The sequence below is a fragment of the Theropithecus gelada genome, chromosome 15 (genome assembly GCF_003255815.1).
Source record: "Theropithecus gelada isolate Dixy chromosome 15, Tgel_1.0, whole genome shotgun sequence".
Lineage (NCBI taxonomy): Eukaryota > Metazoa > Chordata > Mammalia > Primates > Cercopithecidae > Theropithecus > Theropithecus gelada.
Window position 1 is genome coordinate 64,344,616 of NC_037683.1, and position 27,495 is coordinate 64,372,110.

The window sequence follows — 27,495 nt, forward strand, 5'->3', positions numbered from 1 at the left end:
CATTTCAAAAGTTACTATAAAGCTATATATATGAATAGGCATATATCTGGACTCTGTTCAATTGATTATTTTGTCAATTATTATACTAATACCATACCGTCTTGATATTTTAGCTCAATAAATAAGTCTCAAATCAGGGATTGTAAATCCTCCAACTTGTTCTTTATGAAACTTGATTTTGCTCTTCTAGGTTCTTTGCATTTCCCTACAAACTTTAGAATTGATTTGTCAATTTCTTTTTTTTCTTTTTTCTTTTTGATACAGAGTCTCGCTCTGTTGCCAGGCTGGAGTGCAGTGGCGGGATCTTGGCTCACTGTAAACTTTGCCTCCCAGGTTGGAGCAATTCTCCTGTCTCAGCCTCCCAAGTAGCTGGGACTACAGGCACACGCCACCATGCCCAGCTAATTTTTGTATTTTTAGTAGAGAAAGGGCTTTCACCATGTTGGTCAGGATGGTCTCGATCTCTTGACATCGTAACTCACCGGCCTCGGCCTCTCAAAGTGCTGGGATTACAGGTGTGAGACACCGCGGCCGGCTGTCAGTTTCTTAAAATAACAGAAAAAGCCTCCCGGGAGTTTGATTGGGATCTTTTGTCTTTTAAAAAACAAACAAACAAACAAACAAACAAAAAAACAGAAAAACCCACCTGGGATTTTGATTGGGAATCTTTCTGTCTTTGGGGGGACAGATTTCTTAAATGAAATACCAAACCAATAACTATAAATGATTAATTTGCCTAAATTAAAATTAAGAAGTGGCTGGGCGCGGTGGCTCACGCCTGTAATCCCAGCACTTTGGAAGGCCACAGCGAGTGGATTACCTGAAGTCAGGAGTTCAAGACCAGTCTGACCAACATGGTGAAACCAGGTCTATACTAAAAATTCAAAATATTAGCCAGGTGTGGTGGCAGGCGCCTATAAGCCCAGCTACTTGGGAGGCTGAGGCAAGAGAATTGCTTGAACCCAGGAGGTGGAGGTTCCAATGAGCCAAGATCGCACCATTTACTCCAGCCTGGGCAACAAGAGCAAAACTCTGTCTCAAAAAAAAAAAAAAAAAAAGAAGTAATTTAATTTCTGTTCATCAAACGACACCTTGAAGAAAATCAAAAGAAAAGACAAGTACACAGTGAGATATCTGCCATATATTAATTTACTAGGGATTAATATTAAGAACATATAAAGAGCTTTTGAAAATCAGTAAGAAAAAATCCAGTAGAAGATTGAACAAAAGACATAAACAGATATTTCACAAAGAAGACACACACTGGCTAGTCAGTGATATGCACGTAAAAACCAAAATAAAATATTATTTTATACCTATTCAGTTGGCAATGAATTAAGAAGTCTGATAACACCAAGTGTTGAGTAGGACAGGAAACAACCAGATCTCTTTTATATTGTTGGTAGTAGTAAAACCGATAAAACCACTTTGAAAAACAGGTGATCAGTATTGTCTAAAAGTAACATTTTCATACTTTATAATCCAGGATTTCTACTCCTAGATATATAACTCACAAAGATGCATGAATGTGTATGTCAAGAAACACGTGTGAAAATGTCAACACTAATATTATCCATAACAAAAATGGAAATAACAAAAGTTCTCATCTAGAGATACATGTAAAAATAGTTATGATATACTCACATATAACAGAATATTTTTAAACAGGGAAAACAAAGAGCTATATCAAAAAATATGAATAAATCTTAGTAACATAATGATGAGTCAAAATTGCCTAACCCCATAAACGACACATTATATCATTTTCATGAATGACTAAACAATAACCTGTTTCCTCATAAATTTGTATATGATAAAACTGTTTTAAAAAAATCAAAATGATAAGAAGTTCGGTGATTACCTCTTATAAGAGAATCAAAGCACATACAAGTAGATGTAAACCATTTGTAATGATCTAGTCTTTGGATAAGTTGGTTGAACCAAGGGTGTTTATTATAATAAAGAACTAAACAAAGCCATTAAATTAAATTGTCATATGCATACAATAGTATGTCATAACACAAATTTTATCATTGATCCAATATTGTGTACCTGAAGTCCAAAAAATGCATACAATACGGTACAATCTTAAAAACTGTTGTCGTAAGGTTGAGTAATTAGCAAGACAAATGTGATATGTTCAAAAATTACAATCCATTTCTGAATTTAATTAATACATTATAAAATTTAAAGAAAAACTATGAGTGCCTTAAAAACACTTAAATAAATTCACAGAGATTTTTTTAAAGATGTGTAGAGTTGAAAGTTGCCCTAAAGATTATCTAAAAAGGTGCCATTTAACATTTTCTATATGCTAAGCTCTGCACTTTACTGGCACAATGTCATTAAACTTCATAAAACTCTATGACATAGATACTATTAATGTCAACATTTTGTTTATGAGAAAGTTTTGAATAAAAGGGCTAGGAAATGTGTTTAAATTCACAAAGCTCACAGAGCTATAATTAATCTCAGGCTTATTTGAAACCAGATCCTACATATTTATCTATACATTTATACTACCTTCATTTACCAAAGGAAATAGTAAGAAAGGTTATATGGCCTGTCCAAAATCATGTATCAAGGTAGTGACAGAATTAGGACTACTGGATATTAAGTACCACATACCAGGCATTATGGCAAGTACTTTATGAAACTTACTGTTAGATACTCTTTCTATTCCATTAGCTCATTCAGTTAAAAAGCCTCAAAATGGGCATGACTTATTAATTTGCTTTTCAATAATGTATATCAGCCAAATGTTTCATTACAATAACTATATTTGCTAGACCCCATATTTCTACATGCATTTCTATATGAATCTGTATTGTAATATTCATGCTTACAAACAGTATAAAAACAGTATAATGCAAAACTATCTGCACACTTCTTACACTTCAATAAATGCAAATATATTTAAATTTTCATGTTTTAGTCAATTGTAGGAGATTTAATTTGATATTACACTGAATAACAGTTTTAGAAAATGTCACTCACCTGTGCTGAGTAGTCTGGATCACTTTCTTGAGATAAAGGATGAGGTGCTCCCTGTGATTCCTGAAGTTTTTCTTTTAACTTAGCATTTTCTTGCTCTTTCTGTAATAGCTGATCCTGAAGATTAACAACACTTTGCCGGAGCATAGCTTCATTTGATTTTGTGGTTTCAAAACAAATATGTAACTCATTGTAAAGCTGTTTCAAAAAATATATCCAAATTATATTAATAATCAAAAAAGCTATGTGTCTGTGTGTGTGTGTGCTCGCGTGTATATATACGAATTGTATAAACATAGGTCTTGTCCTCAGGTTATTTTAATAGTCCGAGAGAGAAAGAAGATATAAACACAAAAAAACTAACTAAATTCTATAATAATATTTTTAATATTTAATTTAACATTTAAAATTTGATAATAATAACTAGAAAATATGTTTAAAAAAGGCGATATGTATTATTGGCCAGTGTAATATAGGAAAAGAAGGCCAAATTTCTGAGGAAGAAAATACTTTAAGCTAGCTATATTAATCATGGAGGGAATTATGACCTGAACTGAACCATGACAATATAATTGGAATTGACCAAAAACAAAAAGTCATTCTAAAGATAGAAGAAATGTGAAAAAAGTTATGTACAGTGATAGGAAAGGACAGAAAGGAGCATAAGGTATATCAGTTTAACTGGACTTAATATATACATTTGAAAGAAAACAAAATCAGTAGTATTTCATTAAGAGTTAATTAATGTTGAATTCTACATTCTTACTAAGTATAATTTAGTATCTACTGCTAGGAGGAGCAGAGGAATAGTAAGAGACAAAGTCAAGCAATAAGGCTGTAGATAGAATGTAAAGACTTTTCAATACCGGATTAAGAGGATGGACTTGTTCTGAAGGAGTTACTGAAAACCTTAAACAGTGTGAAAAAATAGAAGCAATGTTTTGAAGACTTACTGAAAACTTTAAAACCTTTTTAAGTCAAGGTAATAAGCATTCAATAAATTTAAAAGCTTATTAAAACTATGAGATACCATGACATATAAGTGCTATCATACAGAGAGTAATATAGGGTTAACAATGGTATGCCTCCAGTACTTGTGAACTTGCTTGGTACTGAAAATCCTAATGTATAATTGTGATTTAATGAGATATAATTCAATCTGTGGTAGTTGATTTACATACAGAATCTGTATATATATCTGTGGCTGATACTAGAAAAGTGACCTAAGTGCGAAAATGTGTGAGTGTGTAGTGTGTGTGAGTGTGTGTGTGTGTGGTTTTAAAGGCTAACAGTAAAATCTTACAATAAGAACAAAACCCCCAAGTGTAAAATCTCAAAATTATGTAGATGCTATGGTAAGTTTTTAGCTTTGCTCATTTAATTAAAGATACAGAACATCTTCCATCAGTTTGCCTTGCCTCATGGGAAGAAACTTACATACATAAAAGATTGTAAAGCTTTAGTTCATCTAGAAACCTAGGATTTGTGTACATTTCTGTATGCATGTTATACCTCTGTTTTTTAAATTTAAAATTTAAAAAGGCTTGTAAAAACCTTTCATTAATACATCTCCTGAAACATCATTTGTCACAAAAATAAGACCCTCCAAGTTCCACTCCACTGGCATATAATTAGCTCAATATATCTTTTATCTTTTATTTTTTAAAAAATGTATCTCTGGCTGGGCATGGTGGCTCATGCCTGTAATCCCAGCACTTTGGGAGGTCAAGGCAGGCGGGTCACCTGAGCTCAGGAGTTCGAGACCAGCCTGGGCAATATGATGAATCCCCGTCTCTACCAAAAATACAAAAAATTACCCGGGTGTGGTAGCATGCACCTGTATTCCCAGCTACTTGGAAGGCTAAGGTGGGAGGATCACTTGAGCCCAGGAGGTCGAGGCTTCAGTGAGCCAAGATTGTGCCACTGCACTCCAGTCTGGGTGACGTGGGGAGACACTGTCTTTAAAAAAATAAAATTATCTATCTATATTATTGTGGAGATATTTAAAATAATCCACTTCAATTTATAGCCAAAGTCTAGGCAATTTTTTAAAAGAAAAGTGTTGCCTATATGATTTATAAAAAAATTTAGAACATCAATTGATATTTTCCCTTCCCATTACCTTTATACCAAGGAGCATGTCCAATGTCCTTTCCACAGCTAATACCATCAGATATTCTAGGAGGGAAGAAAGAGTAGGAACCTGCCAGCTTTCAGGGACAATGAAGAGTACAGAGTGCCTACTTGTACTGTGCTGCTGTTCTCATGACTAGGTTCAGTGCAGAAAAGAAAAAAGCAAACCCTGGACACAAAAGCTAACCTGGCTAGGGAGAGATGAAGCTATGATGAGTGAGGGTCTTCTCTTCACTGCACAGTCACTTTTTCAATGAAAATTTAACCACTTCGTAATCTCAGGTGCTTTGTTTACACTAACCAATATTTACCCCATCAGTTCAAATTAATCCCGCTGAGGTAAATAATAGAAAATATTATTAAAGAATTCACATATTTCAAAAATTTGAGAATCTCATGGACACTGATAAGTGCTGACAAAGAAAACTACATACCTTCCGTCCTAATGACCAAGGTACAGCCATGATGCTAGGGTATGGTCAGGATTGAGGACCAATTTACTGGCCTCTAGTGCCAAATTTGTGGTATACCTTACTCTTGGGTGCCACATCTTGGTACCTTCTTCCACAAATATAAGGCTCTAGGCCGATTCATTCATGGAAGAAGGCTCTATCTTAATTTATCTCCTCTCGTCTAACTACTGCCTTGCTTCATAAAATAGAGGACTGGCCAAGCACGTTGGCTCATGCCTGTAATCCCAGCACTTTGGGAGACCGAGGCCGGCAGATCACTTGATGTTGGGAGTTCAAGACCAGCCTAACCAACACGGAGAAACCCCGTCTCTACTAAAAATACAAAATTAGCCAGGCATGGTGGTGCATGCCTGTAATCCCAGCTACTCAGGAGGCTGAGGCAGGAGAATTGCTTGAACCCAGGAGGCAGAGGTTGCAGTGAGCTGAGATCGCGCCATTGCATTCTGGCCTGGGCGACAGGGAGAGACTCAAACTCAAAAAAAAATAAAATAGACGACTAATTGCACTCTTCTTGTGTTCTCTACTTTGCTCTCTCTGACATGCAGTTTAAGCAGGTGCATTCCTATTCAGAAGTTGCCCTGACTTGATGTGATATGACTAGGTGGGTAAGACTACACTGGTACAAACTCTGTCTTGCACTGAATATCCATCCTTCCAAGCAGCAGGTGAAAAAGAACTGAGAAAGCCCAGAACAAATTAGATCAGCTTTGCTCTAGGTTTTGGAACAAACTCTTATCTTATTCGTTAGCTTACTCCAAACATACATCTCCTACTTGCCTGTTTTCTTTATTGGCTGACTGGATTTCACGTATTTAATAGTAATGAGATCACTCAGTTGTGAACTTAGAGTACAGGAAGCAAAGATAGTCCTCCAGCCATTTTTAACTCTAGGCCTCAGTCCAGCAGTAAACTTCGTTAAAACAGCCTTCAACAAGGTTAAATCTAGCTTTATTTCTAAAGTGTTTTTTGGTGACAAGACCTCAGGGTAATAAAATGTTTATTTCTCTAGGAGATCCTGCAAGAAGGCAAAAGCTTAGGATGTTCCAGTGCCCTGGGTAGATTCCATCTTATTCTCATTCCATTAGTAAGAGTAGAGTAAAAAAACACAAAAACAAAAACAAAAAAACACACAAAAAAACAAAACAGTGCTTAAGTGAGTAAATTAGGCAATATGATAAATTCATTAATCTGCATTGCTTTAGGCATACTGAGTTATATTCTTCCCTATTAGCAAGAAGATTCCTACAACAGTTTTCAGAGAGGCTCTTTTCTCTATAATTTATTTCCTCTAATAATCCAAAAAGTTCAAATGGATCAGAATTTTTTTGTAAGATTCTGGCCTATAAAAATGTAATCATGTATTACATTATATGCTTTAGAAGTATCAATCATTATAATTCATAAGCAATATATTATCCTTACTATTCTTCATGCTATTTTCTATTGAAGACATTAAAGTGAAAAAGGTTAAAAGGATCTCCAGGGGACAGAAAGCAAGTTAGAAATAAGACCTTATACTCCAACTCCTTTAATTTTCAGGCGCCTAGACTGAAGAGCCCCTTTTCAAATATTTTATTAGTGTTAAAGAAGTAAATGATATCTTATGTATCTTAACAATTTTGAAAATGTATATGTTCTGTTACCCAATGATACTAATTTAAGAATTGAAATCGTCCAAATCTAGTAAATATACTACAGCATTCCCTCAGTATCCACAAGATTGTTTCCAGGACCCAACTGGATAACAAAAATCTGCAAATGCACAAGTGCCTTATATAAAATGGCATGGTATTTGCTTATAACCTATGTACATCCTCCTGTATACTTTAAACCATCTCTGGATTACTTATAAGATGGAATTTTCCCAGTGGTTACAATGTAAACACTATGTAAACAGTTACTATACTCTTTTTGTATTAATTTTTATTGTTGTACTGCTATTTTTTATTTTTTTCCCAAATATTTTCGATTCATGGTTGAATCTGTGAATGGGGATATGCCCTGTGGATACAGAGTACCAACTGTATTTGTAACACTGACTGAAACAATAAATTCTTCAAGTGAAAACTGTACTATTTATAGCCAAAAATGAGAACACTAATTTAACATGTAATTTCATATGCTAACTCCTTATTTTCCTTCTTTGTTAAGTTTGAGTAATATTGTCACTAAATAGAACAAAAAGTTATAAAATACATGTTAGTACCCCAACCATGTTTGATGGTCTAGAAATCATAAATGCTGATATAATTCCCTATCAATATTTAAATCATACACATATATAAATGATGTGCAGACATACAAAAATATTAAAAATTATATGAATGGCTACATGCTCAGAGGAAGAGAACACATTAGATTACTTTTATTTATCTTGGTAGGTGTTTTCTCCTGGAAAACTCTTCCACACTAAATGTTTGGTAGACTTGTGTATGACACTGATGATTCGTTATGGAGAGCTCTGGGACAATATGACTCACCTCTGTGCTCAAAACCTTTTTCAATTTTCTTTCTTCACCTTTGTCTCCCCTCCTCAATTCTCACATCCTACCACTTGGGATAATTGTTTTTATCTTTTCAAATAATTAAACAGGTATTATGATACAAATCTACTTAATAAATGAGAGAAAGAATGGGGAATGGAAGGGCAAGGAAAAGGGGTGAAGAATTGAGAGAAAGAGAACAGAGGAAACAAACTTCATTAGAAACAGTAAACTAAGATCTGATTCTTAAAGAAGTTTAATATGAATTGAAGACAAATTGTTAGTGTAATATTTTTAATTCAGCTCATCTAAGTTTTAGAGCTAAATCCCAATTATTATTCAAAAATATTAAAATGAATCTATGTGAAAATATGTTTGAAATTTTGAGTAAATAATTTCATCTCATTATTGCAAGGATCATTATTCAAATTGGAAAACAATCTAAAAATATGTGTAGACAAGGAATAAAGACAATACATATAATGCTCCAGAATAAAAATGAATAATCTGATATAAATGAATACTAAAGTCTGAACAATAGCACCCCTGACAAATAAGGCAATGTGATCATTCCCGAATTTTAAAATCCTGCACTACACAACTAGTACATTTTTGAAGAGAAAAAATCGCGTTAGTAAAAAATCTTCAGAAGCTCAAAAAGTTAAAGTGTGAGGTAATAGCAAGATAAAAGAAACCAAATGTATACAATCAGGAGGAACAGTGGCTAGAGAATAATGATGGAAGCCCTTTTCAAAGAGAAAGGTAACTGCTATACTCTGGTCATCAAAAAAAATGTAATGAAATCTTTTGAGTAACATTTAACTTAGATATCAGAACAAATATTCCAACATTAGAAATTATTAGGTGTTGAAAAAAATTGGATGAGAATGGATAATACAAGTTTGTAGAATCTGTTTACCGAGGCTTTTAAGGATAAGATCTCATCTTTCCATTTACAACTGAACTATACTGTGGGCTTTATAATGAAGTTTAAGAATTGCATTCTGGACCCAAGATTACCTAGATCTGAATTCTACAAGTGTAGCTGTTTGACTTTGGACAACACTCTAAGCTTAAGTTACCTGATCTATAAAACAGGGATAAAAATAACAATACCACATCAGGTTGGTGCGAGGCTTAAAACAATAAGGCAAAAGCCTTATTGCCAGTGCCTGATACACAATAAGCTAAAACATATTAACTATTATTATTATATGGTTACTAGGAGCAACTTACATTTTTATCTCAATTTATATAATATGTTTCTAAAATAATTTGTGTAAATGGAAACTCAGATTCTCCCTGGCTTATAGTACAAATTTACATTCTGTCTTTATAAGTGTGATCTAACTGGAAGGACTTCTCACTCGTATTTTGTTTCTCCACCTTTTTCACCACTGCAGAACCATTCATCCACCCAAAGTCAAACATTAAATGGACTAGAGTGATATTTAAATTAAAATAGAAACATCACCATAAAGTTTTAAAATACAATTATGATTTTTAAATTGCATTATCCAAAGTGGGACATCAATAGCATGCAATGTCTCAAAGTTCAGTAACTTAACATTTACTGATCATGTAGTAGGCAGGTCCCCTTAGAATCCATGACCCCCATACATACTTATTACAGGATAATTTTAAAAGGATATGCTATGTATAAACTAATTAAAAGTGAATTGGGCCAGTCGCAGTGGCTCACACCTATAATCCCAGCACTTTGGGAGGCTGAAGCAGGTGGATCACCTAAGGTAAGGAGTTCGAGACCAGCCTGGTCAACATTGTGAAACTCCGTCTCTATCGAAAAGTACAAAAATTAGCTGAGTGTGGTGGCACATGCCTGTAGTCCCAGCTACTGGGGAGGCTGAGGTGGGGGAATTGCTTGAACCTGGGAGGTGGAGGTTGCAGTGAGTCGAGATTGGGCCACTGTACTCCAGCCTAGGTGACAGAGTGAGACCCCGTCAAAAAACAAACAAGCAAAAAAAGTGAATTGCACATGGTTAATATGATGTTATAGCTTCATAAAACGAAGTCTTCCCTGGGTGGGTAGGTCAGTGCGTGTGTGCGTGTGTGTGTGTACATATGTGTAATTAATACGCTCTAATGAATAGTAATAGTCTGAACTGACAAAGAAATGTTTATTGCAGCTTTATTTACAAGAGTAAACAAATAACATATATAACCAACACTAGAAAAATAAATTATATGACCGTCTAAAATAGTTATATGTTATGATTTTTTAAAATATAATGTTAAAGTGAAAAATATTAGTGTGCCTACAGATATGTTAAGATGCATTTTTAAAACTGAAATATTCAAAATGTTCACAGTATTTGCCTCTGGGAGATGGAATTATAAAATACTTTGCTTTTTAAAATAACTATATATAGCTACCAAAACAACTGTAATGTCTACTAACTGTAGACAAAATTTATAAAGAATAAATAAGGAAAATACTTTCAAATTGAGTCTAGTTGAGGATACTAATGAAAACTGTATGAACAACTACAAGCATCTAAAATAACTTCAAAATTAAAATACTACACTGGGAGGTACAATTTCAAAGTGAGTATCAAATTAAGTATCAGTGAACCCCCTACTCCCACGCTCCCCAAGGTAATGTTTGAGAAACAAAAACAAAAGAAAAATGAAATTCAATCTAGAGAAAGAAATGACAAAACATAGACTAAACACAAGGAAAAGTAAGCCAGTGATTTTAGGTTAGTACATCTCAGTTTGTTCTCTTTTATTTTTTTTTCTGCCTCAATACTATTCACAAACACAACATACCCCCAACATTTACATCTCTCATTTTCTATAATGATTCTTGGAAGAGATAAACAGAATCCTAGAAGAAAAGTGTTCAAGGTTCCAAAATGTACCCCAGATTACAATTTAGTTGACGGCAAGTTCGCCAAATAGGGGCGTATAAGCTCTACTTCTGCAAATTTAGTAAAGACATACACTAGGGAATTTATGGTTTGAACTAGTTCATTTGGAAAAGTTATTAGAAATTAATTTGTCTCTTTGATATCTTATCTTCTCAGCAAAGTATTACTGGTATGATACCAACAAGGAGAGTTTTCTTTATCCTTAGTCTTGGAACAGGCCCCCAGTTATGCTCCCATATTTCCCTCTACTACTATTACAACATACATCATTCTTTTATCACTTCTGCCATTTAATGTCTGCTATCAACTAATTTTAAACTGTAAAAGTTGTAGAATAAAGGAAGTAAAATGGTATCTATGCAGAAAACTGGGTGGGAAAGCTTTCAGCCACTGGAAGAAAGTTGAAGGTTAAATATCTGTTATATTCAAGGAACAACAACACGGTCTGTGTTGCTGGAGTGAATAAGAAGAGAAGGCAAAGATGAGATCAGAGAGATAATGTAGTCAGAACATGTAGGGTCCCACAGGTTGTAGTAAGAACTTAGGTTTTTTATTTTTAATGGTCTGGGAAACCATTGGAGAGACTTGAAGAGAGCAGTGATCTGATTTGACTCACAAAGTTTTGGCAACAATATCCTGGCACCTATGTCAAAAGGCTTAACATTAGAACAAAGAAACCTGCAAGTTATTGCAATAATTCAGGTAATACATGATAGTGGCCTCGACAGAATGGTGACAGCAAGGTGATGGAAAGTAGTCAAATTCTGCACCTGTGTTGAAAACATAAAAGGCAACAGTTTCGTTTCGAACACTTTCAGTGTGAGATGCCCATTAGGTATCCAAGTGAAGAGACATTAAGTAGGCAATTAGATATACTCTTTCCTAAAGTACACCGAAGAGATCCAAGGTATATAAACAAATTTACAAATTTGGGAATCATCAGCCTATAGACACAGGTAGAGCATCCAAATCCCAAAATCTGAAATGCTCCAAAATCCTAAACATTTTTGAGCACCAGTATGATGCTCAAAGGAAATGCTCACTGGAGCATTCCAGATTTCAAATTTTCAGCTTTGGGATGCTCAGCCAGTAAATGAAATGCAAATATTCCAAAATCCCAAAAGCTCAAAATGTGAAACACTTCAGGTTTCAGGTTCCAAGCATTTCAGATAAGGGATATTCAACCTGTAGTATAATTTTGAAAGTCAAGGTGATTAGATAAAATCACTTAGGGTGTGAGCATAAACAGAAAAAAAGGGAGAGATCCTAAGAGTGAGGCCTGGGACATTTTAACACTTACAGGACATGGAGACTGGGTAGGACCATTAAGAAATTAAAAAGGGACAGCTAGAAACTGAAGGAAGAAAACCACCCAATTATAGTACACTGGAAGCCAAGAGGGGAAAAAAAAATGTTTCAAAGAACAGAAAAAAAATATTTCAAGCAACAGAAAGTCATCAATGGGGGAAAAAGAGAAAACAATTAATTAGTATTAATAACAATTAACAAGTATTAATAAAGTATAGTGTTTCAAATCATTTTAGCAATGGAACCTGGTTTAGAAACAAAAAACACAGTGGGCAATGCCACCCCATAAAACAAAAAGGCAGCACTGCTCTAGCTGAAGTGGAGAGAATAGACTGTATCTTCCTGCTTGCTATCATCTAGGTCCTTGGGAAAACACAAAGGGAACACAAAATACACACTGAAAACCACTGTTACAAAGCATCATTTAAAAAACATGTGTTTAAGTTTTAAAGTAATTTATTTCATGTTAATTACAGATATTGGATTTTCACAGTGATTTTTTTAGAAAAGTAAGATCAAAAGTAAAAATCCAATAATTTTAGAGGGATAATATGAACTGTATTATTTAACCTCTCTAAGCCTCACTTGCCTCAACTACTATTATTAAATGAGAATAACACTATATAAACTAAGTTATTTATATAAATAATTTAGCACACTACACAAAACATATGAAGAGCTCAGTAAAGGTTTTTTTTTTTCAGACATTGTCTCGCTCTGTGGCCAGGCTGGAATGCAGTGGCATGACCTTGGCTCACTGCAACCTCCGCCTCCCAGGTTCAAGTGATTCTCCTGCCTCAGCCTCCCAAGTAGCTGGAACTACAGGCATGCACCAACATGCTCAGTTAACTTTTTGTATTTTTAGTAGAAACAGGGTTTCATCATATTGGCCAGGATGTTCTCGATCTCTTGACCTTGTGATTCGCCTGCCTCGGACTCCCAAAGTGCTGGGATTACAGGTGTGAGCTACCACGCCTGGCCAATAAAGGTATTTTTTTTTATAATTATTAGATAAAATTATTGCTGCTGAGTCAGTTACCACACCTAAATACTTGGCTAAACCTTCTCAAAAGGCTCCTACAACAACTGTAAAGTAAAAGACTACTGAACAGAAACACACAAAATAAACAGAGAAAAATCCTGGAAAATACTGATCCTAAAGACCTCCTCAGCAATCCCCTTTGTATTTGTGAAGATTTGTCCAAAAATAATGTACAAATTTTACAATGAAAGTCTGCCTTAAGTCATAAACTAGAATCATACTTGACAAAATAATTTCTTATAAGAGCAGGCCAAGGAATTCCATTCCCCAAATCCTTTCCAGTTTTAAGACTATACTCCTAGTATGTTTCACTGCAGCTATCTGAATGCCAATTTATAAAAATAATACCTACAGAGCAAATCTCTATCTATATTTTAAGTGATTCAGCTCTAATTACCATAAAGAAAATTCACAAAATTTTAAATGTTACCAAATTGAACCATCCTTCACTTCCAAATTTTGAGGAAACATATGTAAAAGGAAGTAATAATGAAATGCTGAAATGTGAAAAAATATAAATTCTCTGTATGTCCATAAGTTCATACATAAACATTTACATTTTTATTACAGAATAAAAGCATACTTTTTGGTATGATATACTTTCAGCTGTGTGAACATCTTCCTGATTTCTCAGTACTTTTTGTGTGTCCATATTGAGAACCTGAAGCTGCTGGATCAGCTCTGCTTGCTGGGCTGTATGTGTACTGTTCTGTTTGTAAAGATTCTGCAGCTCCTGCAGTTCCTTCCTGTGCAAAGCAAGCAATAAATAGAGAAAAGTATGGATAAAGATCACCTCAGTTAAATAATTGTGTTCATCTAAGGTTACAGACTGGCATCCTATTTTTTATCTATTATTTGTACTGCAAGCAAACTTATTAATAAAAGAAATAATGAAGTACTTAATATTTATCACATACACAGATAAAGTATTGATACAACGACTATGACTTTCAAAGCCAAATACATATTAATTTTCTTTTGTAGCTTGATAGTAATAAAAACCGTGGATATACATAGTACCACCTTTTATTTAAATTAAGTAAACACTTAAGTTTCAAGAATTAACAAGTGGTAAGGTCAACTATAGTTATTAGACAGTTTTGAACAAAGGGTATGTCAACCTTTCATTTTATATTATTATACAGAACTTTAAATTTATTAAAAAGAATCCCAAAGGGCAAATTTAAGTTTTCAAACCAAAGTTCCTTAAAGCACAACTGCCAATTCTAATTTGTAACCTCAGAGTCCTAGGCTGGGATTCTTGTGACTCCTCTAACTCAGCTTGAAGGAACTGATGAGGTTAAAAAAAAGTCAGAAAGTCACAAGAAAAATCTAGTCCTTCCAACCTACCCACGATAAAAGTGACAAGCAGGAGGACAAATGAACTGGTGGTGGTAATGACGGCACCAAGAGTCTAGGAGAACCACACCTTTGAGACAGAGGTTTCCAGATTGCTGTGGTAGTGAATCCTGTGTAATACAGATTATACAAACTGGAAATTCTTTTGTATATTTAATTTGAACAGAGAAATACTTATAAAGCACTATTACATCAAAATATACTATAAACAGTAGTCTCTTGGTATCTATGGGAGAATGGTTTCAAGACCCACTTTGAATATGAAAATTTACAGATGCTCAAGTCCCTTATATAAAATGATATAGTTTTGCATATAATCTATGCACATCCTCCCAAATACTTTAAGTCATCTCTAGATTACTTATAATACCTAATACAAAGTACATGCTATGCAAACAATGTTATACTGTATTGTTTAGGGAATAATGACAAGAAAAAGTCTGTAGACGTTATACACATTCGGTACAGATGCAACCACTCATTCTTTTTCCCTGATATTTTCAATCTTTGACTGGTTGAATCCATGGATATGTAATCCATGGATATGAAAGGTTGATTGTACTTACATAATATTTTGAAGATTGTATTTCTTAATGGAACTTTTTTTACCTATAACTTTAAACTAGTCATTCATTCACATAAGTCTTAAAAGAAAGGAATAAGAGAAAACAGAGACAGTTGTTGAACATGGATGAAAATTAGTATGGGAGCAAGGAGTTCTGCTTCTTAGAGATTTAGAACATTAATGTTCTCAAAGCACAACTACCCCCCTGCATTCATACAGATACATGGATATACACCATTTTCCTGTAACAATTCAAAAAACTGAAACATGCAGAAAATAGCAGTCAAAAACGGGGAAGGGGAGAGAAGAGAATCAATAATGGCACAACGCCTTCAGGAAATGTAATACAAGAGGAGGGGAAAAAAGACCCATAGTAATCAGGCATGATGATTATTGCCATTCTTCACTAATAACATTAGCAAAATTTATCAAAGGAAATATGCAACAGGGCAGGAGAAAATTCCATCATAGTTAAGACATGTTAGCCAGGAGGCCTAAAACAATGTCGCATTTAGAAAGGAGACATGATGAACATAAAACAAATTATCTTTCAATATAGTGTTAAAACATAGCAAATTTATGTATATTCCAATGTTAGCAGACATCTGGTATTTCTTAACGAGAAAGCCCGAATCAGTAGCTGGTCTTCATTTAAGGATAATGTACAACAAAATATATGTATCTTTAGTCATAAGAAACACACTAGGCAGGGCGCAGTGGCTCACATCTGTAATCCCAGAACTTCAGAGGCCAAGGCAGGTGGATCGCCTGAGGTCAGGAGTTCAAGACCAGTCTGACCAACAGTGAAACCCCATCTCTACTAAAATTACAAAAATCAGCTGGGCGTGGTAGCATGTACCTGTAGTCCCAGCTACTCAGGAGGCTGAGGCAGAGGAATCACTTGAGGCTGAGGCAGAGGAATCGCTTGAACCTGAGCCGAGATCACACCACTGCTCTCCAACCTGGATGACAGAGCCAGACTCCATCAAAAAAAAAAACAAACAAAAAACAAACACACACACACGCATACACTGAAGGGTAGGGAGATGCTCATACTATTATGATGCTTTGCAAATTAAAAATCAACCTGGGAAAAAGTACATTTTTCTCTACTATCTCATACTATTTTCTGGGCATGCTCTCAATAAGTGGAAATGAAGCATAATCTTATACTATGCAGATATGTTTATTTCTCTCTGTCTCCAAACACCACCCTCAGAAAAGTAGAAGTGATGGTATGTACACCAATGTTGCAAATATAAAAAGCAAGCAAAGCTCACAAAACTCACACATCTGAACCAGCGGAAAGCAATGAATTTGTCTACACCTTTCCTCATTTGAAAATAAGTAAAGAAAAACAGGGTGGGCCAAGATGGTCGACTAGAAACAGCTGTGGTCGAAGGCCCCTCACCAAAAAGAACAAAAACAATGAGTGAATCCTGCACTGGCAACTGAGGTATCCAAGTTCCCTCATTGGGACTGACTAGGCAGCTGGCACAACCCACAGAGAGCAAGGAAAAGCAGGGTGGTGCAACGGCCCACCTGAGAGCCACACAGGGTAAGGGGAGCTCCTACCACCAGCCAAGGGAAATGGTGAGTGATGGAGCTACTCTGCCTGGGAAACCACATGTTTTCCATGGATCTGTGCTACCCACAGATCAGAAGATCCCCCTCATGAGCCCATGCCACCAGGGCCTTGGGTCCCAAGTGCAGAGCTGTCCAGATTCTCGGCAGCCTCTTGGTGGCCTCTCAGCAGCCAATGGGTTGGTGACTACCTACAGCTACCAACTTCCTAGTGGATCATCACTGCGGCTGCCTGCTGCCTAAGATGCCTGAGTTCCTGGGGAGCAGGGGCAAGGGGTGACAGCCATCACTGCAGCTCCAGTCTGCCAATCTTCCCCTGCCAGTGCCAGGAAGACTAGATGGTTTGGACCCAGACGGAATTCCCCACAGCACACACAGTGGCTATGGCTATGGCAGATCATGGCCAGACTGCCTCTTCAGGCGGAACCCTACCCATCCCTCCTCACTGGGTGGGGCCTTCCTGCAGGAATTTTGGCAACTGCAGCCAGGGGTTTAGGGACAGAACTCTGATGTCCCTGGGACTGAGCCTCTAGTGGGAGAGGTGGCCACAGTCTTCACAGATTACCAGACTTAGACTTTCCCCCTGCTAGCTCTGAGGAATCCGGGCAGTCCAGATGAGTGGGATTCCCCACAGCACAGCACACCTGCTCTGCCAAGGGGCAGCCAGAATGCTTCATTAAGCACGTCCCAGATCCCCTGCCTCCAGACTGGGTGAGATCCCCAATAGGGGTTGCCAGACACCTTATATAGGAGCATTCCTGTTGGCATCAGGTTGGTGCCCCTCTGGGACAAAGATCCCAGCCAGAGGAAGGAGCAGGCAGCCATCTTTGCTATTCTGCATCTTCCACTGGTGATACCTCCAGGTGCAGAAGGGATCCAAGTGAATAGGTTCTGGAATGACCCTCAGCAAACCACAGAAGCCCTATGGAAGAGGGGCCTAACTGTTAAAAGAAAAACAAACAAACAGAAAGCAACAATAACAGCATCCAACAAAAAGGTCCTTGCAAACTGAAAGATCAAAGCTAGATAAACTCACAAAGATGAGGAAGAATCAATGAAAAAACAATGAAAACTCAAAAAGTCAAAATGCCTCTTCTCCATATGATCATAATACCTCTCCAGGAAATGCACAGAACTGGGCAGAGGCAGAGATGGATGAACTGACACAAGTAGGCCTCAGAAGGTGGGTACTAATGAACTTAGAGAGCTAAAGGAGCATGTTCTAACCCAATACAAAGAAGCTAAGAACCATGATAAAACACTACAGGAGCTGTTAACCAGAAAAATCAGTTTGAAAAGAACATAAATAACCTAACGGAGTTGAAAAACACAACCTGAGAACATCACAATGCAACAAGTATCAACAGCCAAGCTGACCAAGCAGAGGAAAGAATTTCAGAACTTAAAGACTATCTTGCTGAAATAAGACAGGCAGACAAGATGAGAGAAAAAAGAATGAAAAGAAACAAACAAAACCTCCATGAACTTTAGGATTATGTAGAAATACCGAACCTATAACTGACTGGGCTACCTGAAAGAGATGGGGAGAATAGAACCAAGGTGGAAAACATACTTCACGATATCATCTAGGAGAACTTCCCTAACCTGACAGGCAAACATTCAAATTCACGAAATCCAAAGAACCCCAGTAAGATACTCCATGAGATGATCAGCCCTAAGACACATAATCATCAAATTCACCAAGGTCAAAATGAAGGGAAAAAAATGTTAACAGCAGCCAGAGAGAAAGGTGAGGTCACCTACAAAGGGAAACCCATTAGACTAACAGCAAACTTCTCAGCAGAAACCCTACACGTGAGAAGAGATTGGGGGCCAATATTCAACATTCTTAAAGAAAAGGATTTCCAACCCAGAATTTCATATCCAGCCAAACTAAGCTTCATAAGCTAAGGAAAAATAAAATCCTTTTCAGACAAGCAACTGCTGAGGGAATTAGTCACCACCAGGCCTACCTTACAAGAGCTCCTGAAGGAAGCACTAAATATCAAAAGGAAAAACCACTACTAGCCACTGCAAAAACACACTGAAGTACAAAGACCAATGACACTAAAAAGCAACTACATCACTAAGTCTGATAAATAACCAGCTACCATCATAACAGGATCAAATTCACAGATAACAATATTAACCTTAAATGTAAATGGGCTAAATGCCCCCAATTAAAAGACACAGAATGGCAAGCTGGATAGAGTCAAGACACATCAGTGTGCTGGATTTAAGAGACCCATCTCACATGCAAAGACACACATAGGCTCAAAATAAAGGAATGGAGGAAAATATACCAAGCAAATGGAAAGCAGAAAAAAGCAAGATCTGCAATCCTAGTTTCTGACAAAATAGAGTTTAAACCAACAGAGATCAGAAAAGACAAAGGGGGCATTACGTAATGGTAAAGGGTTCAATTCAATGAGAAGAGCTAACTATCCTAAATATATATGCACCTAATACAGGAGCACCCAGATTTATAAAACAAGCTCTTAGAGACCTACAAAGACACTTAGACTCCCACACAATAAGAGTGGGAGACTTATCACCCCACTGTCATTATTAGACAGATCATCAAGATGAAATTAATAAGGATACTTGGGACGTGAACTCAGCTCTGGATCAAGTGGACCTGATAAATATCTACAGAACTCTCTACCCAAAAACAACAGAATATATATTCTTCTTGGCGACACACAGCACTTACTGTAAAATCGATCACGTACTTGTAAGTAAAACACTCCTCAGCAAATACAAAAGAACTGAAATCATAACAGGCTCTCAGAAAACAGCACAATCAAATTATAACTCAAGATAAAGAAACCCACTCAAAACACAAAACTACATGGAAATTGAACAACCTGCTCCTGAATGACTCCTGGGTAAATAATGAAATTAAGGCAGAAATCAAGAAGTTCTTTGAAACCAATGAGAACAAAGAGACAACACACAGAGTCTCTGGGATGCAGCTACAGCAGTGTTAAGACGGAAATTTAATAACTGGGAGGTGGAGGTTGCAGTGAACCAAGGTCATGCCATTGCACTCCATCCTGGGCAACAAGAGCAAAACTCTGTCTCAAACAAACAAACAAACAAACAAAATCCTCAATAAAATACTGGCAAACTGAATACAGCAGCACATTCATAAAGTTTATCCACTACGATCAAGTCAGCTTCATCCCCAGAATGCAAGGCTGGTTCAACATACACAAATCAATAAATCTAATTCATCACATAAACAGAACTAAAGACAAAAAAACACATGATTATCTCAACAGACACAGAAAAGGCCTTCGATAAAATTCAACATCCCTTCATGTTAAAAACTCTCAATAAACTAGGTATTGACTGAACATACCTAAAAATAATAAGAGCCATTTATGACAAACCCACAGCCAATATCATACTGAATGGGCAAAAGCTGGAAGCATTTCCCTTGAAAACTGGCACAAGACAAGGATGCCCTCTCTCACCACTTCTATTGAACATAGTATTGGAAGTTCTGGCCACGGCAGTCAGGCAAGACAAAGAAACAAAAGGTATTCAAACGGGAAGAGAGGAAGTCAAACTGTCTCTGTTTGCAGATGACATGATTCTATATCTAGAAAACTCCATTGTGACAGCCCAAAAGTTTTCTAAATTGATATGCAACTTCAGCAAAGTCTCAGGATACAAAATGAATTGCAAAAATCACAACCATTCCCAAACACCAACAATAGACAAGCAGAAAGCCCAATCATGAATGAACTCCCATTCACAAATGCTACAAAAAGAATAAAATGCCTAGGAATACAGCTAACAAGGGAAGTGAAGGAGTGAAGGACCTCTTCAAGGAGAACTACAAACCACTGCTCAAGGAAATAAGAGAGGGCAAAAACAAATGAAAAAACATTCCATCATGGATAGAAAGAATCGATATCATGAAAATGGCCATACTGCCCAAAGTAATTTATAGATTCAATGCTATTCCCATTAAACTACCATTAACATTCTTCACAGGTTTAGAAAAAACTACATTAAAATTCATATGGAACCAAAAAAGAGCCCGTATAGCCAAGACAATCCTAAGCAAAAAGAACAAAGCCAGCAGCATCACACTACCCAACTTCAAACGATACTACAGGGCAACAGTAAGCAAAACAACATGGTACTGGTACAAAAATAGACACATGGACCAAAAGAACAGAATAGAGATCTCAGAAATAAGACCGCAAATCTACAACCATCTGATCTTTGACAAACCTGACAAAAACAAGCAATGGGAAAAGGATCCCCTATTTAATAAATGCTGCTGGGAAAGCTGGCTAGCCATAAGCAGAAAACTGAAACTGGACCCCATCCTTACACCTTATACAAAAATTAATTCAAGATAGGTTAAAGACTCATTAAATGGAAAACCCAAAAGTATAAAAATCCTAGAAGGAAATCTCATCCAACCATTCAGGATATAGGCACAGGCAAAGATTTCATGACAAAAACATCAAAAGCAATTGTAACAAAAGCAAAAATGGACAAATGCTATCTAACTAAACTAAAGAGCTTCTGCACAGCAAAAGAAACTAGCATCAAGTGAACAGGCAACCTACATAATGGGAGAAAATTTTTGCAAACCATCCATCTGACAAAGGGCTAATATCCAGAATCTACAAGGAACTTAAACAAATTTACCAGAAAAAAACAAACAACCCCATTAAAAAGTGGGCAAAGGACATGAATAGACACTTCTCGAAAGAAGACATTTATGATGCCAACAAACATGAAAAAAAGCTCAACATCACTGATCATTAGAGAAATGCAAATCAAAACCACAATAAGATACCATCACACACCAGTCAGAATGGATATTATTAAGAAGTCAGCCAGGCACGGTGTCTCACTCCTGTAATCCCAGTACTTCAGGAGGCCAAGGTAGGTGGATCACAAAGTCAAGAGATCGAGACCATCCTGGCCAACATAGTGAAACCCCATCTCTACTAAAAATACAAAAACTAGCTGGGCATGGTGGCACACACCTGTAGTCCCAGCTACTCAGGAGACTGAGACATATGAATTGCTTGAACTGGGGAGGCATAAGTTGCAGTGAGCCGAGATCGCTCCACTGCACTCCAGCCTGGTGATAGAGCGAGACTCCGTCTCCAAAAAAAAAAAAAAAAAGGTCAAGGAACAACAGATTCTAGCGAGGCTGTGGAGAAACAGGAATGCTTTTACACTGCTGGTGGGAATGTATATTAGTGCAACCATTGTGGAAGACAGTGCGGCGATTCCTCAAAGACCTAGAACCAGAAACACCATTTGACCCAGCAATCCCATTACTGGGTATATACCAAAAAGAATATAAATCATTCTATTATAAAGATACATACACGTGTTATGTTCATTGCAGCACTATTCACAATAGCAAAGACATTGAATCAACCCAAATGCCATCAAAGACAGACTGGATAGAGAAAATGTGGTAAATATACAACATGGAATATGATGCAGCCATAAAAAGCAAGGAGATCATGTCCTTTGCACGGACACAGATGGAGCTGGAAGCCATTATCGCAAGCAAACTAACGCAGGAACACAAATCTAAACACTGCATGTAGTGGGAGCTGAACAATGAGAACACATGGATATAGATAGAGGAAAAATACACACTGGGGCCTGTCAGTGGGGAGGGTGGTGTGTGTGGGGAGGGAGAGCATCAGGATAAACAGCTAACATATGTGGGGCTTAATACCTAGGTGATAAGATTGATAGGTGCTGCAAACCACCATGGCACATATTTACTATGTAACAAACCTGCACATGTATCCTAGAACTTGAAACAAAATTAAATTTTTTAAAAAAAGAAAAATAGGACATCTAAAGGGATAGGGGGAATAAAATTAAGAAAAATGAAATGTAATTGTGCATACTCAGAGGAAGAGTATACTTCTCAGTAGGAGTAACATAAGAACTTAGAAGAAGAGTGAAGAAGTACAAAAAGTAAGCCATCATTCCCCTGTGAAATACCAATAGAAAGCCAAGATGTAAGGACATCTCTGTGAGGGCAGGAACTTTCTTGTTCACTGCTATAAACAGAGCACCTAGGACAGTTCCTGTCTCTTATTAAGTATTTGTTGTTGTATGGGACACATACATCTTTTGAGATTCAACCTCAGCTAGCTACTAGAATTTTGAGTCCATTTTTCTGCCTCAGCCTACTAATAGATACATCAGCCTACCAAATATATACAGTTCATATGACTCCATCACGGGAGGATAATGAGCTGCACGCCTACAGTCTTTTTCTCCGTTTACCATTTCCAGACTGGGATAAACAATGCTACTATACAGGGGTAGTATGAGCAACAAACCGGAAGACAAAACACAAAAGGAAACCAGAGAGATAAATTATCTTCTTCCATCTGATGGCTTGCTCTATGGCATGGTTTCTCAGTTCTTGAGTGGCTAAGTCAGTGACCTGATGTCTTCATGGTTTATGATGAAGCAATGGCCAGAACAACAATGCATTACCTCAAATTACTTTTTATCCTTCCCTGCCTCAGATTCTTGTTCTTTTGCCCACTCTGTACTGGAAGTGAATCTCCCAAGTAATCAGTATGTAATCCCTGACTCAGGCTCTGTGAAAACAGTTGTTGAATGAATGAAATGAAAAAGATAAAAAAGAATTGATACAAAGAAAACAAAATGCCATCACAGCTTTAAATCCATAATGAGAGTAGTTACAAGCAAAATCAAAGTTATGAAACATAAAATTGTTACCTTCAAACTTGAGAAGCTCCTCTAGATACAGATGAAAGAGGATTAAGGAAAATCTAGGTTAGCTGAAAGAGAAGATGCTGAGAACCAACAATACTTCTTCCCATCTCATGAAGGATATTAAGTTGTGTAGAATATTATTGTACTGCTGAAATATAAACCTAACAATCTTTCATTTACCAGTGATTGTTTTAGTCCATTGTTGTTAGTTACAACAGAATCCCTAAAACTGGATAATTTACAAAGAAAAATGAATTTATTTCTTACAGTTATTCTTACAGAAGTCCAAGGTTGAAGGGTTCCATCTGCTGAGGGCCTTCTTCCTCGTGGGGACTCTATGCAGAGTCCTGAGGCAGTGCCAGACATCATATGGCGAAGAGGCTGAGCATACTAACTCAGGTCTCTCTTCCTCTTATAAGGCCAACAGTAGCATTCCCATAATAACCCATTAATACCTAAGTGGATTAATTCATTCATGAGAATGGATTAATTCATTCATGAGGGCAGAGCCCTCATGACCCAATGGCCTCTTAAAGTCCCAATGTCCGAATTCTGCCACACTGAGGATTAAATTTGAACATTAACTTTGGATGGGACAAATATTCAAACCATATCAGTGATGCTGTAAGTAGGCCATGTGATTAAATTAGGAATATCCCTTTAAAGAGCAGGTTTGATAGGAAACACTAACAGAGGGTTTTGAAGAGCTTCTCTACATATTCTGCAATAAAAAAAAAAAAAAAAAAAAAAACCTGATACCTTCCAAAAACAAAGATCTATGGCTCGTTCACATTACATTTGCTTTTCTCTATTCTAAGACCCAAACTGGAGCATCAGACTGTAGTGGAAATAGGCTATTCTCCTGGAAAAAGGTGAAAAGCAAAGGCAAATCAAACAATGGCTCCTTTAAAGCATTTGCAAAGACTCTCATTTCACTGGCCAAAATAAGTCACATGACTAAATTGGATGCCAACAGGGGCAGAAAGCATATGGTAGCAATAGGGAAAGCCCTGGTAAAAACGGGCCCATGAGATGAATCAAAACAAACAGTATTGAATGAACAAATCAAGGGTAAAAAGTTTAGTGATGAACACTGAAGTACTATATAGAATTATGCCTAAACATCTGTGTTCACTGTGGTTATACAAGAGGAGATAAATGCTATAATTCTTAAGATACAAATTGGAGGGAGTCAAAATGGTTGAATTTATGTGCTCATTTCCAGAGTATGTAGAGCAGAGTGCCAAAATCAACTAGAGATGAAATGTAGTTTAAAAAAAAATCATGAATCTCCAAGGTTTTTCATATCAGTTTGTTCTTAGTTTTAGAAAGATAGTGTTCCTTATAGAGAAAAACTAATTATCTAAGATGTAATAATCTCCTCAAGTTCACAGAGAGCCTTATTGTTTCATTATATGAAAAAAAAAACTAAAATTATTAGTTACCAAAAGAGCATGTGCAATATAGTCCCTTTTATTTAAAAATGTCTGTCTACTCAATCTTCAATTTATAAATAGGGACTGAGAAAAATCTAGAACAATGATCACAAAATTTTATGGCTATTATTTCTCTAGGGATACATTTTTAGTGTAATTTTTTTTCTTTTACCTTCCTTATACTTTTCTGTACTGCATGTATTTATTTTTATATAATTCACGTTTATCATTTGTACCAAAATAACTATAGCACAATTCATAGTAAAAATAAAACAACTAATTTTTATCCACCAAAACAACTGCACAGTAAAACTATATGCAATAAAAGAAAAATCATTTGAAAACTATATGGGAAGGAAAAATTACATTTAAAATAGTAACAAGAAACAAGAAAGAGCTAGGAATAAATTTAATGAGAAATGTTCAAAACCTGTATGAGGAAAGACACAGAGGTAGACTGAAACAAATGAAATGACACACCACACTCTGGGACAAGAAGACTGAACACCATAAAGATGTCAATTCTCCTTAGATTATTGTAAATTTTATGTGCTAATAATATACCAAGAAAAAATAAGCAAGTTTACTCTAAAGTTTATGTGCAAAGACTAACAGGGAATAATGGCCAGAAAAGCTCTGAAGAAGAGTAGTAACTGAGAATGGGCCAATCTTCATCATCTCTACTCTGTTTAGCCTAAGAGACCAATCTCTCTAAAGACTAGATTATACTGCTCCTTGTTTTCTGACTCTGACTGAATTTCATCAGTTGAAGGCACTAGCTGGTGATTCCAGGGTAAAGGAGAAAGAGGTCCGGATATTTATTTACCCAGCTCACTCTCTGCTGAGCCACAGTTTGATAGTGCCTGTGTTCCTCCGTCTAAGGTTATTGCTCTTATTGGGCAGCTTCTGTCACAGGATACTAATTCTTGTCCCTTCTGGCTAAGGGTGGTAATGGTGGTTGTTGATAATCCATGGTCAGTATTTTCTGAATCTATTATCTATTCAGAGAGAACTGGTATCTTTATCATAGTGAGTCTTCCAAACCATGAACTTTGTTATTTCCCTGAACATATTAGATCTTTTATTTTTCTCAATGTTTGTAGAATTCTCTGAATAGAGGTAACACACATTTTTCATTAGATTTGCTTTTCATACCTCCAGTAATATTGTAAATTCTTCTTAAGTTTATTTCCTAATATGTTTTGCTGGTATAAAAATGCAATTAAGTTTTATATACTGACCATGTATCCACCAAGCATGATAAACTTATTAAACTATATATAAATTATTTTGGGTTATCTACGTGAATTAATCATGTTTTAGCAAATAACTAGGATTTCTGCTTTCATTTCTAGGTCTTGTATCTTTTTATTCTTCTTTCCTTACTACATACTTGTTATTTCTGACTATGTGCTAGACCTTACTTTGTAAAACTTTAGATATAATTTAAGTCCAGATTATTTTATCATTCTCCAAAGAAAACTCACTTGCTTCTGCTAAGCATCTGAGAAAACCAGCAATCCAGATGTATTAATCCAATTTCAGGATTCTGTCTGAAGATTTTCTGAACCAAAATTATGACTGCACTGTCTTGACTCAATTTCTAACAAAAATTCTCACCTCAATTGTAGAACCATTACCTCTTCAGGCAAAAGTTTTGGTTAGGCAATTTAATCGGTTATCCTTTTTTATGCCATAGCTAGGTAAATATATCCATATGCTCTATACAGATTACAGACATGTACATCATTATATATGCATAGAGTTGGACTTCCATATCTGTGGTTTCTGCTTCCACAAATTCAGCCAACAATAGATCAAAAACAATAATTTTTAAAATATAACAACAAAATAATACAAACAAAAAATACAGTATAACAACTATTTACATAGGATTTACACTGTATTTGATATTATTAATAGAAGTAATCTAAAGATTTGAAGTATACAGGAGGATGCACATAAGTTATGTGCAAACATTGCCGTTTTATGTAAGGGGCTTGAGCATCTATACATTTTGGCATCCATATTGAGGCCTAAAACCAATCCCCCACAGATACCAAGGAATGACTGTATATACTTATTTATACTGTAACCTAGGCAAAAATCATTTGAGGTAGAGTTCACAAAAATATCCTTTAGCACAATGGGTGACATGGATCAAATATTCAATAAAATATAAATGACTATGAACTTCAAACAAGGGACTCCATACAGAAACAGTAGCTCTATCATTTAACAGTGTGGAAAAGTGTATCCAAATAAGAAAGTGCCTAGACCACTTTTTCCACAATTATGGCTTTATATGTCTTGATTACAACATAGATTCAATAAACTGGGACTGGTATATCATAACCACCCTCTCCCAATGAAATAATGATGAAAGAAGTAAGACACGCAGTATATCCAACAGTAATCCTCATACAAGATAACTCAGGAGACACATTGTAGACATCTCAACTACTAACTTA

The 27,495-nt window shown here is 36.2% G+C and overlaps 1 protein-coding gene across 3 annotated transcripts in view; it reads right to left on the reverse strand.

The window, feature by feature from the left end:
* The window catches only part of CNTLN (centlein), a 369,548-nt gene that overhangs the window by 208,395 nt on the left and 133,658 nt on the right, over positions 1-27,495 (reverse strand). For 2 of the 3 annotated variants that reach the window (XM_025360690.1, XM_025360689.1), the window contains exons 7-8: positions 13,908-14,070; positions 2,998-3,192 (exon numbers count right to left, since the gene is read on the reverse strand). In XM_025360690.1, coding sequence (XP_025216475.1) covers positions 2,998-3,192; positions 13,908-14,070 — 358 coding nt within the window. The remainder of the gene's footprint in view (positions 1-2,997; positions 3,193-13,907; positions 14,071-27,495) is intronic. The other variant, XM_025360691.1, reaches the window with a different exon arrangement.